The sequence below is a fragment of the Microcaecilia unicolor genome, chromosome 1 (genome assembly GCF_901765095.1).
Source record: "Microcaecilia unicolor chromosome 1, aMicUni1.1, whole genome shotgun sequence".
Taxonomy (NCBI): Eukaryota; Metazoa; Chordata; class Amphibia; order Gymnophiona; family Siphonopidae; genus Microcaecilia; species Microcaecilia unicolor.
In genome coordinates this window covers 285888829-285908988 of record NC_044031.1, presented here as the reverse complement: position 1 = coordinate 285908988, position 20160 = coordinate 285888829, and the positions used below count along the sequence as shown (strand labels likewise).

The 20160-nt window shown below is 43.3% G+C and overlaps 1 protein-coding gene and 1 long non-coding RNA gene across 5 annotated transcripts in view; one reads left to right on the top strand and one right to left on the bottom strand.

Annotated features, from left to right (window-relative positions):
* The window catches only part of ATF7IP (activating transcription factor 7 interacting protein), a 503125-nt gene that overhangs the window by 359868 nt on the left and 123097 nt on the right, over window positions 1–20160 (bottom strand). For all 4 annotated transcript variants that reach the window (XM_030207216.1, XM_030207225.1, XM_030207208.1 and 1 more), the window contains one exon: window positions 15067–16751. In XM_030207216.1, the coding sequence (XP_030063076.1) occupies window positions 15067–16744 (1678 nt within the window). In that variant the 5' untranslated portion in view covers window positions 16745–16751. The remainder of the gene's footprint in view (window positions 1–15066; window positions 16752–20160) is intronic.
* Window positions 943–19610, top strand: LOC115472802. Its single transcript, XR_003942559.1, has 3 exons — window positions 943–958; window positions 10652–10661; window positions 19524–19610. It is a non-coding gene; the product is annotated as an uncharacterized LOC115472802 (long non-coding RNA).

The window sequence follows — 20160 nt, the reverse complement described above, 5'->3', positions numbered from 1 at the left end:
AGTGCCTATCAGTGAGCGAGATTACCCGGGCGCACTGGGTGCACTTCTTGAAGCCGCTGGAAGGCTTCGATGTCATGGGCGGAAAAATCACGCCGGCGAAATCAAAAGCCGAAATGGCGAAAATTGAAGCACCAAAATTTAAAGGGAGAAAAATCTCGACCGAGGCCAAACTAGGCCTACCCCGACAACGAAAGAAAACTTACGGGGCAAAAGCTGTGAAAAATACGGGAAGGGCAGAAAACCCGAAAGGGTCTTCCGGAACACTTCCGGAGCGCTTCCCGAACTTTTTTAAAGGAAAAACAAGGAAAAACACGTCGAAAAGGACGCGCGAGGTCGACTCTCTGGGGCACGAACGGCGTAACACGACCGTACCGAGCGCGGACGAAAGAAGACTGGCCGGCTCGAGCCGGTTTCGGGCGGGAAGACGGCCGCGCATGTGCGGTGCGCATGGGCGCGCGAGGACTAGCAAAGGCCTTTGCTAGTAAACTTTCCGATGGAGGGGGCTGCCGAGGACGTCAACCCATCAGTGAGAACAAGCAGCCTGCTTGTCCTCGGAGAAAAAGGTGAACACAAACAAGACAAATACGACTGAGTTTTAAACAAGAACATAAGCATTATATATCATATATACTGCTCAATGGGCACCCAAGTAAAGCCATATTAGAGTGGTGCTGATATAGTCTGAACCAACCCATGCCTGCTAAAAACCAAGCAGCCGCCTGCAAAACAAACTGCAAAGAGCAAAGGTACAAGCTAGCAAGCCATGCAACACTGTGTTCCCAAAATCCAAACAGGGTATAAGCAGACCTTAAACACAATAGAAATCAGATTCTGCTAAGGGAAAGGGAAGGGAAATGGGACTTGATATACCACCTTTCTGTGGTATTTTGCAACTACATTCAAAGTGGTTTACATATATACAGGTACTTATTTTGTACCAGGGGCAATGGAGGGTTAAGTGACTTGCCCAGAGTCACAAGGAGCTGCAATGGAATTGAACCCAGTTCCCCAGGATCAAAGTCCACTGCACTAACCACTAGGCTACTCCTCCACATGCATCTATGTATCTTCAGCTTCAGGAAACAGTTCTTGATTGCAGTGGTAGCAGGAGGACATGAAGTCAAACATGAATCCAACAAAACACCAACATACCAGAATTCTGCACACACAGAAATGTCCACGTCAGCCATTCGAACAGGAGGACCAAAAGACTTCTCGTGTCACAAAGAGGGCCTTAGTTTTATGACAATTTACCACTAGACCATAACCAGTCAGCCAAGAAACAGCACCCAAACAGTCAAAAAAAAAAAACTTGCCATTTTAAGTAACATCCCCCAGGGCAAATCAAATGCCATCTCCATTAAAATGTTAATTAAAAAAACTTGCCATTTTAAGTAACATCCCCCAGGGCAAATCAAATGCCATCTCCATTAAAATGTTAATTTAAAAAACATGTCTGCTGGACCCTTTTCCTTCCCCTTGGCTGAAAATTTCTGAACTTGGACTTTTACCAAAAATTCTAATCATTAATGACAATCTCTCTTTTGGACAGTTTCCTTCTATCTGGAAAGCTGCCATCATTCACCCACTTTTAAAGAAGCCTTCTCTTGACCCAACTATCCCAGAGAATTTTTGTCCCATCTCCAATCTCTGTTTTCTGTCCAAAGTTCTTTAAAAAATTGTTTTTGCACAACTAACAGACTTCATTGAGAAATCTTTTGCTCTACATCCAAAACAATCTGGTTACAGACCCCACTTTAGTACAGAAACAGTCTTGACAGCCCCTTTAAGTTAAATATATTCTCATTTGGATAAGCATTATATTGTTCTTGCAGTTTCTCTAGATCTATCAGCTGCTTTTGATCTCATCAACCACTCTCTATTATTAGCTAGGCTCTCTTCACTTTGTATATCCAGTACATTTCATGCTTGGTTTTCTTCATTTTTCACAGGCCATTCATACAGTTCTCACTGCTTCTTCTATGTCATCTCCTTGTTTCTTATCCTGTGGTGTTCCTCAGAGATCAATCCTGTCTCCTCTTCTTTTCAATCTATTTCTAAGCCTTCTTGGTGCTCTTACTCAGACTTTTGGCATTTCCTATCACTTCTATGCAGATGATATTTTGAATCTTATTCACCAGATATCCATCATCTACAAGATTACCATGAGTGTCTTGCTGGCTTGTCTCCTATCAGCTAGTGTCGAATGCACAAAAAACAATACCATGCTGATCCTGGGGAACTGGGTTCGATTCCCACTGCAGCTCCTTGTGACTCTGGGCAAGTGGTGAACTGGTTGACGGACAGACGACAGAGGGTGGTGGTAAATGGAGTTCGCTCGGAGGAGGGAAAGGTGAGTAGTGGAGTGCCTCAGGGATCGGTGCTGGGGTCGATTCTGTTCAATATATTTGTGAGTGACATTGCCGAATGGTTAGAAGGTAAAGTTTGCCTATTTGCGGATGATACTAAGATTTGCAACAGAGTGGACACCCGGGAGGGAGTGGAAAGCATGAAAAGGGATCTGAGGAAGCTAGAATAATGGTCTAAGGTTTGGCAATTAAAATTCAATGCGAAGAAATGCAAAGTGATGCATTTAGGGAGTAGAAACCCACGAGGAACTTATGTGTTAGGTGGTGAGAGTCTGATAGGTACTGAGGGGGAGAGGGATCTTGGGGTGATAGTATCCGAGAATCTGAAGGCGACGAAACAGTGTGACAAGGCGGTGGCTGTAGTGAGAAGGTTGCTAAGGCTGTATAGAGAGAGGTGTGATCAGCAGAAGAAAGCAAGTGTTGATGCCCCTGTACAAGTCGTTGGTGATGCCCCACCTGGAGTATTGTGTTCAGTTTTGGAGGCCGTACCTTGCGAAGGATGTTAAAAAAATGGAAGCGGTGCAAAAAAAAGCTACGAGAATGGTATGGGATTTGCGTTCCAAGACGTATGAGCAGAGACTTGCTAACCTGAACATATATACCCTGGAGGAAAGGAGGAACAGGGGTGATATGATACAGACGTTCAAATACTTGAAAGGTATTAATCCGCAAAAAATCTTTTCCGGAGATGGGAAGGCGGTAGAACGAGAGGACATGAAATGAGACTGAAGGGGGGCAGACTCAAAAAAGATGTCAGGAAGTATTTTTTCACGGAGAGGGTGGTGGATGCTTGGAATGCCCTCCCGCGGGAGGTGGTAGAGATGAAAACGGTAACGGAATTCAAACATGCGTAGGATGTGCATAAAGGAATCCTGTGCAGTAGGAATGGATCCTCAGAAGCTTAGCCAAAATTGGGTGGCGGAGCAGGTGGGGGTAGAGAGGTTGGTAGTTGGGAGGCGAGGATAGTGGAGGGCAGACTTATACGGTCTATGCCAGAGCCGGAGATGGGAGGCGGGACTGGTGGTTGGGAGGCGGGAAATACTGCTGGGCAGACTTGTACGGTCTGTGCCCTGAAAAAGGCAGGTACAAATCAAGGTAAGGTATACACATATGAGTTTATCTTGTTGGCCAGACTGGATGGACCATGCAGGTCTTTTTCTGCCATCATCTACTATGTTACTATGCTGGTTTATTTATTTATTTGTTACATTTGTACCCCACATTTTCCCACCTATTTGCAGGCTCAATGTGGCTTACATAGTATCGTAGAGGCTGTTGATAACAGATATTGGTGGCTGCCCAGTACCAGACCTTCCCTTAAATCTATTTGGGACTATGATTCCGTTTTCTGAATCTTTCTGTTACTTAGGTGTTAGCTTAGATTCTGTACTGTCCTTCTCTCAACAAGTCTCAGCTGTATGCAAATCTGGTTTTACTATCTTAAGACAATTACACTTTATTAGATGATATTTTGACTATGACTCCCTTCACTCACTTATTGTTTCCCTACTTACCTCTAAAATGGACTACTACATCATCACTTATTTAGGCTGGCCTCGTTCACGTTTAAGGAAGTTACAAACTCTTCAGAACACCGCCATACACCTCCTATGTCATGTCGATCGAAATGATCACATTTCACCACTACTCCATAAATACCATTGACTTACAGTTGAGCAACGACTCATTCACAAGACATTGTTACTTGCTTTCAAGACCGTCCAGTTTGGCCTTCCTGACTACCTATCTTCACTCACCATTCCTTATTCACCATCCCGTGCACTTCAGTCCCTTAATGATCACCTTTTGGTTATCCCAGGCCCTAAACAGGCCAGTCTAGAATCTACTACACACCAAGCCTTCTTTTTTGTTGCACCTTCCCGTTGGAACTAGAAGCCTCTATCACTCTCTGTCAAACAATCCTTGAAGCAATTTAAGATCTCTCTAAAGTCATAGCTTTTGGAGGAAGTGACGTCAGCCCTAGAGATGGCAGCTTGATTTGAGAGCTCTGCTGTCTTCGGAGCAGAATAGAAGCTTCCCCTGCGCTAAATTGAAGAGTTTACTCACCAAAACGAAGGAGAGACCATCGGAACGATGGCAGCGAAGAAAAAGTTGGCGAAGTTTAAATTCGGGGCTGATACGCCCAGTGCGAGTAAGGGATCGAGCCTCCGGACACACGGTGCAAAGATGGCCGCCGAAGAGAGTGAATCCGACCCAGATCCCGAAGAACAAATGGAGAGTGAAACGGAGCTGAGCAAACGGGACTTTGTGCGTTGGTTCAAAGACCTTAAAACTGAATTGATGGCAACTCGGCGAAGTATTCAAACTGCGGTAATGGAGCTGCACGAAGAAATAAAAGAAATTGGAAATCGAGTGGCGGAGAATGAAGAAAAAACGGAGGCAGCAGTGGCGGAAGTGAAAGAACTCCAGGGAGCGCTTAAAGCTGAACAACAAGTAAGAGCAGACTTGGAAATAGCGCTGGAAGACCTGGAAAATCGCACAAGACGGTGCAATTTGCGATTTAGGGGCATTCCAGAAGAAGATCAGTATAAAGATCCAGAAAAGGTAGTAAAAGAAATTTGCACCTTTTTACTTCAGCAAGACTCTAACGGGGAAGGGCAGCAAGAACAAGAGCCCATAGAACTGGAGAGAGCCCACAGAAGCTTAGGGCCACCAAGAGGGGGTTTGCCCAGAGACATAGTGGCATGCTTCCACAAATATACTGTTAAAGAGAGAGTATGGAGGCGAGCAAGAGAAATGGGGGAAGTAAACTGGCGGTCGGTTAAAGTTAAAATCTTCCAAGATCTAGCAAGGAAAACATTGCAGAAAAGAAGAGACTTTAAAGAAATTACAGCATATCTGCAAAAGGCAGGATTGCGGTACCGTTGGCTATTTCCATTTGGATTACAGATCACAGTGGGAAATAATACCAAGCGTCTACACACACATCAAGGAGCGTGGAAATTACTGAGAGAGATGGGATGCACAGATGTTCCCAGAGATGAAGAGGCGAAAAGGCATCCTACTAACAACACAAGGAGGATGGAGCAGAATAGTTGGCAGAAGGTTGGGGGAAAGAAAAATCACTTACCCCCAAGGGAGGACAGAGGGGAAGAACAGTCAGTAGCAGTTACCTGAATGAGAACTATACAGCTTCTGGATTTACGCTATCTTTTTGATTGGAGTTGGTGAGAGACTTGGGGGTGGGAATGTTATATGCAGATGTTAAAATGGAAGAGAGCAAATGTTAATGATTAAGTTGGAAACGCAGGGGGTTAAGATTCTATGGATAAATATTGGAGCGGTTAGGCTCTGGGGAAGGCTAGCTTCCTAAAGGGTAAGACTGGCACGAGATATAGTTTGCCAGTTACAGGGGGGTACAAGGGGGGAGAGGGGGGCTAGGGGGGGAAGGGGGATTGGGTTGGGGATGGGGGGAGTACGAATTGGATCATGGAATGTTAATGGATTAAATAACCTGGGTAAGAGGAGCATTATATTCAGGGAACTGCGTAAACTGAATTGGGATATAGTAATGTTGCAAGAGACGCACATTAAACAATGTGATGAATCTCTAATCATGAATAAAGGTCTGGGTATGGGGTACGCCCTAGCAGACTCCAGGGGAAATAAAACGGGAGGGCTGGTGATTTATGTGAAGGACCATTTGAAGTTTAATAAAGAAGCAGTTTACAAGGACAGAGAGGGGAGATGACTAGCAATTAAAGGGAAATTGAATGGTCGAAGTGTTACACTTATCAATGTATATGCTCCTAATGTGGGGCAGGGAAAATACTTTGATTCGCTTCGGAAAAATTGCTCCCTTTTGTGGGGGGGGGGTGGTGTTGATGGGGGGGGGGGGACTTTAATCATTCAGTGGGATCACTGGACCACTCCATTAGGCAGAAGGGAGGGGGTGGTTATAATGGGCGACAATTCCACAGATTGATGAGAGAACTAGATTTGATTGATATATGGCGTTTGAAACATCCGGGCCGACGACAATTCACACACTATGCACACGTACAGGGGACATATGCGAGAATAGATGCCATTTGGGGAAGCAGGAATGAGTGGGGGGAAGTGCGAGAAGCAGAAATTGAAAACATTCATGCCTCTGATCATGCACTGGTATGGGTGAAGCTAGATGGGTTAGGGGAACAGGGGGGGAAGTCAAATTTGGAGATTAAATGAATCCCTCTTAGACAAGGTCGAAGACTGCCAAGAAATACGATCCACCATTAAAGAGTATTTAGAAATAAATGATACAGGGGAAGTGTCAGAGGGGATCCTCTGGGACGCACTTAAAGCGGTGGTGAGGGGGGTGCTCATACGTAAAGGAGCATATCTGAAAAAGAAGAGCTCAGCCCATGAGATGGAAGTGCGGCATAACTTGGCGAGATTGGAAGCACTTCAGAAGGAGGGTAAACCCAAGCAGCTACTGGAGCTTAAAAAGTGGAGGGGAGAGCTGCAAAAAATTCAGCTGAGAGCAATGGAATTCCATAGGCAGTTACTACAACAGAGATTCTTTGAATTCAGCAATAAAGCGAGTGCAATGCTAGCCAGAGGGCTAAGGGATAGAAGGGTTCGAAACACGATTACTAAAATAAAAGGGCCAAAGGACTCAATGCTTCACCAAGATGGGGAAATTAGAGAGCAATTTGTAAAGTTCTATAAGACATTATATAGCAAGGAATCCACAGCCTCCAAAGGGGAAATCAGAGAATTCCTACAGAGCCTGGGACTGCGGAGGGTAACGGCCCAACAGAGGGAGAAAATTGAAGCCACTGTGACCTTAAAGGAAGTAGTAAAAGTTATCAAAGGGTTGAAAGGGGGGAAATCCCCTGGGACGGATGGGTTCACGGCCAAATATTATAAGCTCTTTCATCAAGAGCTAGGGCCACTGCTGGTAAGATTGGGCAATGCTTGTTTTGTAGAAAAGGGCATACCGCCAAGCATGCATGAAGCTGGGATATCGGTACTCCTAAAACCTGGGAGAGATCCAACAATATGCGGCTCTTACCGCCCGATATCCTTGCTGAATGTAGACGTAAAAATTCTGGCTAAGCTTATGGCAGATAGATTGAGTGAGATATTGCCCTCTCTTATTCATGAAGATCAATCTGGCTTTATACGTCAAAGACAAGTGGCGAATAACATTAGACGAACTCTTAACCTGATCTGGGGAGCGCAGAGAAGAGGGGACTCCATGACACTTCTCACAATAGACGCAGAAAAGGCGTTCGATAGAGTGGAATGGGATTACCTATGGGAAGTAATGTTAGAAATGGGGCTGGGTAGACCTTTTGTGTGATGGGTGAAAGGGCTATATGAACATCCAGTAGCAAGAATTAAGGTAAACGGGGGATGGTCAGGCATATTTAATATACAAAGAGGAACTAGACAGGGGTGCCCCCTATCCCCGTTATTGTTTGCTATTTCTATTGAGCCTTTAGCTCAACAAATCCGGGGGCTTAAAGACGTGAAAGGAGTTCGGATGGGAGGACAAGAACACAAATTAGCCTTATTTGCAGATGATCTATTATTTTATATAGGTTCCCCAGGGAATACCCTGCCAGTGCTTATTAGAGAGTTAAACAGGTTTGGAAGTATGTCCGGGTTTAAAGTAAATTTTGATAAATCGGAACTTATGGGGGTAATAGCAACAGAGCAGGAGGTGGAACAAATGAAGAGATCCGGGTTCCGTTGGACCGACAGAAGTTTTCGTTACCTAGGCATACATATCCCAAGCGATCTTAATACACTATACCAGTTAAATTATGTACCACTTGTAGCAGCAATCAGGAGAGATCTAATCCATTGGAAGAAAGGATGGTTATCGTGGTGGGGCCGCATAGCGGCGGTAAAAATGAATATACTACCAAGGTTACTCTTCCTCTTTCAGACTCTCCCAATTGCTGTACCTAAGAGGGAGTTACAGAAAATACAAACAGAGCTGGGGGAATTTGTATGGGGAGGTCACCCAGCTCAACTATCAAAGAAAATAATGTGGAAGACGATAGAACAGGGAGGAAGAGGCATGCCAAATATTACCTGGTATTATTGGGCGGCGCAACTCAGGCAAATTGGGGCTTGGAGCAGTGTGGACCTATCTCCCGTAACGAGATTTGAACAGATCTTTGTCCAGGAGGGTAATCTAGATGCTTTGTTGTGGGGTTCGGCCATGTATAGATCCCTGACCCTAAATCCCTTTATTTCCCCACTTACTTACAATATGGGGGAAACTTAAGAAGAACTTGAGGGGTACGCAGAAACAGAAGCCTGCGCAGCCTTCTACATGGAATGTTGCTAGTGGAATAGCAACATTCCATGTAGAATCTCCAATAGTATCTCCTATGCCTGGATAACTCAAGAACCAGGATTCCCTGGCGGGCGGGAGAATAACACATTTGCAATATGGTTTGATAAAGGGCTGATAAGATTTCGAGAACTCATAGAGGAGGGGAATCTTAAGAGCTTTGAAAAGTTACAACAAGAATACAATCTTCCACAGACTGACCTTTATGCATACCTACAAGTAAAGAATTACATGAGCAAAGAAAAGTGGTTTAAAGATAAAGGGTTGGAGAGTGAGAAGTTCGAAAATTTATGGGGAGGAATAGGAGAGGGTGGGAAAGGAATCTCAAAGCTATATGAGCATATAAGGGGCTCTGGGATGGTAAAGCTTTCCTATATGAGGGCTTGGGAGCAAGATCTTAAAATGGAATTTAATGAGGGGCAATGGAGGAATATTTGCAAAGAGGTGAAAAAGGCATCAGTGTGTGTCCTAATTAAAGAAAATGCCTATAAGGTCCTGAGTCGTTGGTACTATACTCCAGACCAAATAAAGGCTATGTATCCTAATGCCTCGGACACCTGTTGGAGGTGTGAGGAGGGGAAAGGAACATATTTTCATATATGGTGGGAATGCCCGAAGATACAGACATACTGGGAGTTAGTTACCGGTTACATATCACTAGCGGTAGGAATTCAATTTTCTTGTGAACCCAAATGGTGTTTACTAGGTTTGGGGAAAAAAGGGTGGGAAGAAATGGCAAAGTAGAATTACACGAATGGGCCTGGCGGCAGCAAAAACAACCATAGCATTGAAATGGAAGCTGAAGCTGGGCCCAACAGGGCAAGATTGGAAGGGTAAACTTCAGCTAATGATGGGACTGGAAAAATTGACGGATAGACGTAGGGGTCACTATAATCCGAACGCGGAAGAGTGGCTACACTTAGCAGAGATTTGGAAAGATGATTAAGGGAGCAATAAACCTGGGGTATAAGATGCGGATGAGGAAGGGTGGGGGGGAGGGGGAGAAGGGAAGATGGAGGGAGGGGGATTGAGAGCCCAGGGAGGGGGGGGGGGGGAAAATTTGAATGTGATATTGCTTGAATGTTGCTGTTTTTGAAATTTTCAAGGAGTATTTGTCTCCAGATGTTGTTATTCTGATATGTTAATAAAAACTTTTACAAATTAAAAAAAAAATAAAGTCATAGCTTTTCACTCAGGTTTTCAATGACAACTGAAGTAAGGGCTGCCAGATCAAACTTTTTGTACTCTTTTCCACATCCATTGACCATCTTGTCTTTGGCCTAAGTCCTTCCCCTTTTTCTCCCTACTTTGTAAAGTATGTTCTTTGTGTGCCTGAATTTTTTTTTTCTTTCTTTCTTTCAACTACTGTAGTTCTATTCATTACTCTTCAACCACTGTAACTTGTTTTTAGATTGTGCAGTGCCCTGGTCTGCCAGTTAGGAAAGGCGGTATAGAAAGTATAATAAATGAATGAATGAATGAACATCACAAAGAACATACAGTGGTGGAAATAAGTATTTGATCCCTTGCTGATTTTGTAAGTTTGCCCACTGACAAAGACATGAGCAGCCCATAATTGAAGGGTAGGTTATTGGTAACAGTGAGAGATAGCACATCACAAATTAAATCCGGAAAATCACATTGTGGAAAGTATATGAATTTATTTGCATTCTGCAGAGGGAAATAAGTATTTAATCCCTCTGGCAAACAAGACCTAATACTTGGTGGCAAAACCCTTGTTGGCAAGCACAGCGGTCAGACGTCTTCTGTAGTTGATGATGAGGTTTGCACACATGTCAGGAGGAATTTTGGTCCACTCCTCTTTGCAGATCATCTCTAAATCATTAAGAGTTCTGGGCTGTCGCTTGGCAACTCGCAGCTTCAGCTCCCTCCATAAGTTTTCAATGGGATTAAGGTCTGGTGACTGGCTAGGCCACTCCATGACCCTAATGTGCTTCTTCCTGAGCCACTCCTTTGTTGCCTTGGCTGTATGTTTTGGGTCATTGTCGTGCTGGAAGACCCAGCCACGACCCATTTTAAGGCCCTGGCGGAGGGAAGGAGGTTGTCACTCAGAATTGTACGGTACATGGCCCCATCCATTCTCCCATTGATGCGGTGAAGTAGTCCTGTGCCCTTAGCAGAGAAACACCCCCAAAACATAACATTTCCACCTCCATGCTTGACAGTGGGGACGGTGTTCTTTGGGTCATAGGCAGCATTTCTCTTCCTCCAAACACGGCGAGTTGAGTTCATGCAAAGAGCTCAATTTTTGTCTCATCTGACCACAGCACCTTCTCCCAATCACTCTCGGCATCATCCAGGTGTTCACTGGCAAACTTCAGACGGGCCGTCACATGTGCCTTCCGGAGCAGGGGGACCTTGCGGGCACTGCAGGATTGCAATCCGTTATGTCGTAATGTGTTACCAATGGTTTTCATGGTGACAGTGGTCCCAGCTGCCTTGAGATCATTGACAAGTTCCCCCCTTGTAGTTGTAGGCTGATTTCTAACCTTCCTCATGATCAAGGATACCCCACGAGGTGAGATTTTGCGTGGAGCCCCAGATCTTTGTCGATTGACAGTCATTTTGTACTTCTTCCATTTTCTTACTATGGCACCAACAGTTGTCTCCTTCTCGCCCAGCGTCTTACTGATGGTTTTGTAGCCCATTCCAGCCTTGTGCAGGTGTATGATCTTGTCCCTGACATCCTTAGACAGCTCCTTGCTCTTGACCATTTTGTAGAGGTTAGAGTCTGACTGATTCACTGAGTCTGTGGACAGGTGTCTTTCATACAGGTGACCATTGCCGACAGCTGTCTGTCATGCAGGTAACGAGTTGATTTGGAGCATCTACCTGGTCTGTAGGGGCCAGATCTCTTACTGGTTGGTGGGGGATCAAATACTTATTTCCCTCTGCAGAATGCAAATAAATTCATATACTTTCCACAATGTGATTTTCCGGATTTAATTTGTGATGTGCTATCTCTCACTGTTACCAATAACCTACCCTTCAATTATGGGCTGCTCATGTCTTTGTCAGTGGGCAAACTTACAAAATCAGCAAGGGATCAAATACTTATTTCCACCACTGTAAGTAAAGATTAAAAAGCAGTGCAAAGAGGGTTGAACCTTGAGGAACGCCACTTCTGAAAGAGTACCATGAAGACACCGATATCCCTAAATGAACCTGCTGGTGGCTGTTAAGTAAGAAGAAAACCAGTGGTAAACAGTATTGCACAGACCTATAAAACTAAGCTGATGTAACGTGAAGGGGCACAATCAAACGGGGTGCCCATGTTTTCCTGAGGACGTCCTCGCAGGACGCCCCGGGGAAGGGGTATTATTGAAACAAGATGGGCGGCCATCTTTCGTTTCAATAATACAGTCGAGAACGCCCAAATCTCAACACTTAGGTCGACCTTAGAGATGGTCGTCCCCGATTTTTGCCGATAATGGAAACAGAGGACGCCCATCTCAGAAACGAACAAATCCAAGCCATCTGGTCGTGGGAGGAGCCAGCATTCGTAGCGCACTGGTCTCCCTGACATGCCAGGACACCAATTGGGCACTGCACTGGACTTCAGAAAAAGCTCCCAGGTGCATAGCTCCTTTACCTTGTGTGCCAAGCCCCCCAACCCCCCCCCCCCCCCAAACCGTAGAACACTACTAAAGCCCTTAGGGATGAAGGGGGGCACCTACATGTGGGTACAGTGGGTTTGTGGTGGGTTTTGGAGGGCTCACATTTACCACCACAAGTGTAACAGGTGGGGGGGGGGGGGGGGATGGGCCTGGGTCCGCCTGCCTGAAGCGCACTGCAGTACCCACTAAAACTGCTCTAGGGACCTGCATACTGCTGTCAGGGAGCTGGGTATGATATTTGAGGCTGACAGAGGCTGGAAAAAAATATTTTTAAAGTGTTTTTTTTAGGGTAGGAGGAGGTTAGTGACCACTGGGGGAGTAAGGGGAGGTCATCCCCGATTCCCTCCAGTGGTCATCTGGTCAGTTCGGGCACCTTTTTGAGGCTTGGTCGTAAGAAAAAAAATGGACCAAGTAAAGTCACCCAAGTGCTTGTCAGGGACACCCTTCTTTTTCCATTATCTGTCGAGGACGTCCATGTGTTAGGCACGCCCCAGTCCCGCCTTCGCTATGCTTCCAACACGCCCCTGTGAACTTCGGTCATCCCTACGACAGAAAGCAGTTGAGGACGCCCAAAAACGGCTTTCCATTATGCTGATTTGGGCGACCCTGTGAGAAGAACGCCCATCTTCCAAATTTGTGTCGAAAGATGGGAGCCCTTCTCTTTCGAAAATAAGCCTGAAAGTATCATAACAGAATCAAAAGCTATGGAGACATCAATAAAGAGTAAAAAATGCAGTACCAGGTGGTTCAAAGCCCTTAAAGGTAGCCAATAACCCAAAGTTTCAACACCATGAAAATGGATGAAAGCCATGCTGTTGGGAATCAAGAGGAGAATGTTCATAATAATAAGAATTAAGTTGGTGGAGGATCAATGCTCCAGAAGCTTTGCAAGCAAAGAAAAATTAGAGAAAGGCTGATAACAGATAGGATGTAGGGTGTCCTAGGAACAGGTTTTGGAGGCAGACTGGACATTTGCCCTTTTTCGTTGAAAGGGCAGTACACCTGTACATAAAGAGAAACAGATAAAGTAAGGAATTTTGAAAGCTTGTATGGGCAACCTTTATCTAGCTAGCAGGACAGGGATCCAGGGCTGAAGTGGTAGCATGTAAGGCTACAATAAGCCTTACTGGTATCCTCTTTTCTAGGACGTCAAGTCCATCTATTGTGCTGAAGTACACAAAGGGGAGTCAAGAATCACCCTGCTGCCCACATCTGGCACTCAAGTGCATAGAGGATCACGATTCATAATAATCTGCCTTAACATCAAGATGAAGAGCAGAAGTAGTAGACAGGAATGGGAACATAACAGCTCTAGGACAATCATGCGAAGCTCTCATGAACAGTTCGATGCCTTGTCTAGACAAAAATACAAATAAGATCATTTGGTCTATGCAACTCCATGCCTATATCCAATAAGACCCAAATATTGACTTCTGAAGAGCTAGTAAAAAGCTGTGCGTGAAAGTGAGCGTAACGTTCTGAAAAAATCTCTCCCAGAAGTGTCCAATGTCTGGTGTCCCCAGGAAGAGAAACCCAAACAATGACACTGGACCTATTGGCTTTTCTGACAGTAGATCTGACCACGACAGAATGCTGCTGTTTCTCAAATCCAGGAGCCTTCTGAACTCCTCACATCGAGTTAACCTTATTAACTCGATCTACCTCTCCACACCAGAAATCTCGGCAGAAATCCAGGCCAAGGTATCTGCCTGCCTGTCTGACATTGCTGCCTGGATGTCTCACCGCCACCTGAAGCTTAATATGTCCAAAACTGAGCTCCTTATCTTCCCACCTAAACCAACCTCTCCCCTTCCCCCATTCTCTATTTTTGTGGACAACACGCTCATTCTTCCTGTCTCATCAGCTCGTAAACTTGGGGTCATCTTCGACTCCTCCCTCTCCTTCTCTGCATACATTCAACAGATTGCTAAAACCTGTCGTTTCTTCCTCTATAATATCGCTAAAATTCGCCTTTTTCAATGGAAAGCAATGGAAGTAAAACTCGGCTGGCTCAATCTGTCCTTTTTCTGGAGCCATATGGTAACCCTGCCCATACCACCCATATTTTTTTTAAAGCTGCTGGAGGCTCTCTTTTGGGGCATGTTGCTTAAAATACAGTTACAGCTAATTCAAATTCTATCTTGAAAAATTACTCAGCCAGGGCACCCCTAAGCTTATATAAGAAGGCTTCACAGAAAGTACACAGGAAAAAAAAATATAATTCAACAATAAAATCTTACTAGGGACCATTAAAGGAATACTTTAAAGGCCTGCAAAACAGCTATGTGAAAAAAAAATTGGAATTTTTACAAGGTTTTCTTCAGCGTGCAGTGAGGATGCATGTTAATGGCTCTAGAACCTGAGAGAGGCCCAGCATGACAGCCACAAGCAGATGGCACACCTGCACAGTGAGGCTTCTCAAAAAGCTTCTAGACACATCTGAGCTGGATATTTAACTAGCTATTTTTCTTAATCTAGCTTACTAATATTTATGGTAAATTAAAAGGTAGATTTGGTAACGTACACTACGATATTAATGCATGTTCACATAAGTCAATGCGTTTCCCCACAGATCCCATTTTATGCGATGGGACCTATTACTAACATCACAAACAAATGGTATTCGCACGTACTAATGTGGTAGTGCATTTTAGTAAATCTACTCTCACGTCTCTCCTGAAAACAAAATTGTATACTTCAATATTAACCAAAAATAAAAGTAATATTATAAAATGATTCTAACCTTGACTGTCGGAATCTTTTGGAATCAGCACTTCCGTATCTTCTTCCACAGTACAAGGTTCTTCTTCATCAGAAAGGACCAAAAATGCTTCTGTGGGCAAACTCTCCGCACCCTCCTGTTTTGATGGTGAACACAGACTATTTTCTATTTTGCCATCCAACTCATGGCTTATTTTATCTTCTGAAAGCAGAGAAACTTTGGGAAAAGAATTCAATTCATCTCCTACTGGTGCCAGCTTTTCCAAAATTGGAATGATTTCATCTGTTTCCATAGAGTCTGGGCTTTCTAAACTGCACCCATTTAGTAGATTTGATGATTTATCAGCGCTGGTTTCTGGAAAGTCTATTGATCCCTCTTCCTCATCCTTTGGGCCCTGGTCAATTTCCATACTACTAGATATGGCCTCTTCCCCAGCATCATCATCATCATTTTCCTCCTCTACTTCCAGTTTTTCTGCTTCTTTCTCCTCTTGTGGTCCTTTTTGTATCTCCCCTTCATCTTTTTCCTTTATTTCCTCATGCTCAATTCTCGACTCCAAAATCCCTAATTGAGCTCCTTCCTTTTCCATTTCCTGCATTACTCCTGGCTTTTTCTCTTCCTTTATAGCTTTTAATATTTCTTTCTCCCTTTCTTCCTCCTCAACTTTATCCTCATCCTGCATTTCTTCAATTATTTCTTGTTTATCTTCTTTTCCTTCCACATTTAGCACCTTTGGTTTTTCCTCTTCTTTCACTATCCCATTTTCTTCTTTATTCTCCACTTTTGTCAATATGTTACCTTCCTTCTCCCCCTTCTCATCTTTCTTTAATTCTTCTTCCTTTATCTGCCCCTCACCCATCTGTTCTTCCATAGTCCCCTCTTCCTCTTTGTTCTCCATTTCTATAAGCACCCCCATTCCTTCTTCCTTTTTTATTTCATCTGCCCCCTTTTCTTCTTTTCCCTGCTCTTCTTCCACAACTCCTTTTACCTTATTATTCACTTCAACTAACCCTTTCCCATCCTCTTTCACCATTATGTTTTCCTCTTCAGACTCATGAAGCTCCTGAAAATCAGAATGTAGAAGATCCAGACTGTGAAATTCAGGAGGTATCAAATTACATGAATTGGCATTCAATTCCATTTTTTCTTCTAAAAAATCCTGCTCATGTCCAATTTCACTTTCTAACAAAACGTCCGTTTCTTTTTGATCAACACTTTTGCTTTTTATTCCATTTTCTGTGGGACAATCATTATCGTTATGGATATCAAACACCTCATTTTCTGTTTCAGTAGCTGTTACGTTAGATTGTTCCTGCTCTTGTTCATGAATTACAGCTTCCAAAGATAATGGTTTAATTTCTAGGTTCAAGTCTCCATCTTGGTCACAATTTTGACAGTCTGTTCTTAAGTCAGAATATGTGACGCCAGGAGTTTCTTCATCTTCCTTCTTGTCATCAGGTTCAAGGCAGACATCTATACCATTGAATTCTATTTTATCCTCTACGTAAGCCATGTCATTTAAAGGGGAAGCTGCATCAGAATCTCCATTCTCATGTTTCCCATTGAACAGTTTAACTTCACTAGATTTTAGTGAACCATCTTTCACTTTATACACAGCTTCCAGCTGCTGACGATCACTTGTTCTCATTGTTTTACGAGCCTTGAAGACCTTTTTCTGAGGTTCTTCTGTACCCTCCATTTTGAACCTTAAACAAAAAAAAGAAAAAAAAATACAAGTGTAAACATTTAAAAGAGGTACAGAAACAAGAAACATATCAATTTAGAATATCAGTAGTCCCTGCCTAGACAATATCTGATGTGGTGCAAATAAAATTCACAAACTTTTTCTACCATCCATTACTGCTTTATATGTCCCTAAAATTTATAAGCAGTTTGGGAAGCCAGTAATAAATGACATCCTGAAATTATTTGTGTATGGGAATTTCATATTCTGAAGAACGATTTCTGCTTCAGAAAGACAAAGCAGCAATCTGGAGTAGCATAAAATATCAACAACAAGTATGTAATGGAAGAGCTATTGCAGAAATAGAACAGGATCATATCCTAAAGCATGCAGAGATAAATTTGAGAAAATGGATAACTGATATCACCTTGAGCTCATTTCATCATCACTGTATGCGAACCTTGGTCCCATGTTCTATATGGATACAAAATAAATTCTTTTGTATATTTTAAAAACTCCATGCAGTTTTATACGTCATTTTTTAATGTGCAGAAAATGTGTTGCACATGGAAATGCTTTACAAAATTTACATCCTTAGGGTGTAATTTTATAAACAATTTTTCAAACATAATGGCCTTTTTTATGTATGTAGAAGGGTTCTTATAAATAAGGTTACACCCGTTAAGTAGACACAGTGCTACATGTGCTTATACAAAATCCATGTGTAGGCATATTTGAGGTGAAGTTTGGGGTGTCACAATTTACATGCATTGTTCTCAAAATACATGCTAATTATTAGACATGGAGGGGAATTTTAGACATGACATCTAAGTCGATTTTGGATATTTTGCTCAAAACATCCAAAATCCAAATAGAAAAAGGTCATTTTCAGAAATGAAAAACATTTTTTTTTTTTTTTTTTTTGCTGAAAATACTGTTTTGAACAAGGTTTTGTGATTTGGATGTTTTGGGTTTTTTTGGTCTATTTAAAAAAAATGTCAAAGTTCAAAATGCACAAAATCAAACCATTGGGATGTAGGAAGAGCCAGCATTTTTAGTAGACTGGTCCACCAGACACCCCAGGAAAGCAATAGGGCACCCTGAGGAGCACTGCAGTGGAATTCATAAAATGCTCCCAGGTACACATCTCACATTGCTCCCTTATCTTCTCTGCTGAGCCCCCCAAAACCCACTACTCCGAACTGTACACCACTACAATAGCCCTTATGGGTGAAGGGGGCACCTATATGTGGGTACAGTGGGTTTCTTGTGAGTTTTGGAGGGCTCACAGTTTCCTCGGGCTCACAGTTTCCTCCACACGTGTAACAGGGTAGGGGGAGGTATGGGCCTAGGTCCACCTGTCTGCAGTGCACTGCACCCACCACTAGACTACTCCAGGGACCTGCATGCTGTTCTAATGGACCAGAGTATTAGAGACTGGCATAAAGGCTAGCACGTAATGTTTTTAATCACGTTTTTTTGGGGGGGGAGGGGGGAGGAGGTTAGGGACCACTTGGGGAGTAAGGGGAGGTCATCCCTGATTCCCTCTAGTGGTCATCTGGTCAGTTAGGGCACCTTTTTGTGCCTTATTCATTATAAAAACAGGTCTACCTCAAAACATCTTAGTTTTAGTCCTGGATGGTTTTGTTTTGTTCCATTATGGCTGAAAAGCGTCCAAGTGTTAGGAACGCCCAGATCCTGCCCCTAACACACCCATGACATGTCCCCTTGTGATTTGAATGCAATTCTGATGGACTTTATAGAAAAACATCTACAAATTGGTTTTGAAAATACCAATTTGGCCATTTTTGTGAGAAAAACGTCCAAATGCAGATTTATGCCACTTTTTGGATGTTTTTCTCTTTTGAAAATGAGCTCCATAGTAACACAGTAAGTGACAGCAGATAAAGACATGAATGGTCCATCCAGTCTGCCCAACAGTCACATTCATTATCAATTCAAGATTAAATCAACAATGAACATGATATTATATACCTGTTCACAGTCTTTATTTGGTGTTTCAACTACTGGAGCTGCTGTCAAAGGCCATTCCAGCCTATCCAAATCAGTCTTGTCATTTGCGGCACAAAGACCGTAAAAGTCTGCCAGGCACTGTCCGCACATTCCAAATTACTCGAGTTTTCATCTCAGCTCTCTCCAGCCCATCCTAAACATCTCTATCTTTATAGAAAAGGCTACACATAAGTGCCCTTTTGCATTATCAAAGGGTCATTTTACAACAAAGTGCATAGGTTAATACTTGGGGGGGGGGGGGGAGGGAGCCTTTATTTTTTATAAAGACAATGACACACAGGTGACTAAAATGCTAGGATTAATCCTGAAAAAATGGTGCCTAGATTGAAGGTGTGGACATTATGCCTGCTTAAGCGCAGGTGCAAATGAACACACATATAAAATATGCATATAAATTTTGACTCTACCCAAATTCCACCCCTGAGCATGCCAACTGTACAAGTACGTGCCAGACTGCACAGTACATAATTTTATGTGTGATCTAATTAAAAACTCGTGATCTCTCTCAGGGCTTTGGGAAGAGGGAGTTCTCTTCCCAGAGTTCATCAATGCATTGGATTTTAATACAAATGCAGTTTCTGCCACAGACAATTTATTTTTATTTATCTATTTTACTTATTTGGATTTTGCTCAGACCTTTTCAGTTGTAGCAGAAGGTGAGTTACATTCAGGTACAATGGGTGTTTCTCTGTCCCTGGGGGGTGTTTCTCTGTCACTGGAGGGCTCACAATCTAGGTTTGTGCCTGAGGCAATGGAGGAGTAAGTGACGTGCCCAAAACCACAAGGAGCAGCAGTGGGATTTGAACTGGCCACCTTGGGATGTCAAGACAGGTGCTTTGGCCACTACGCCACTCCTCCACTCCACATTAGTTCATTAGTGCATCACTGGATCACACACTAATCTATAGAGCTACTTCAGGTAGTTTAGAAGCTTTCCTATTCCTTTTCCTGCCTATGCTAGAACCAAGCCTAAGTGTAGCAAAGCTCCCTGAAGCTGGGAATCAGGCAGCTATCTTGATTGGACATCTTCACCCTGGGAACCCAACTTTCTAAATTTGTAAGAACCAATAGTTCATACAGTTTATACAGAACCTCTACCTTCCTTCAAGAGGCAAATCCTCCCACATGAGACTAGAGTTCTAGATGTGAGGAACCAGTCAAAAAATCACTAAGTTTTGACTATTGTACAAATTATATAGTTTCAATGGTTATGTGGACAAGAAAAAAGGTTCTACAGAAGGTGGCCGGTATATGGAAGAAAAGCAGTTCCAGAATAAAATTAAAACCCTGCTGGTCTACTTGTCTGCTGCCTGGAGGGTGTATCAAGAGGCAACAGCCCCATGACAACCTGTAATCTTATCAGATACCTTGGCCTTCTTTCCACTGCACATCATGTA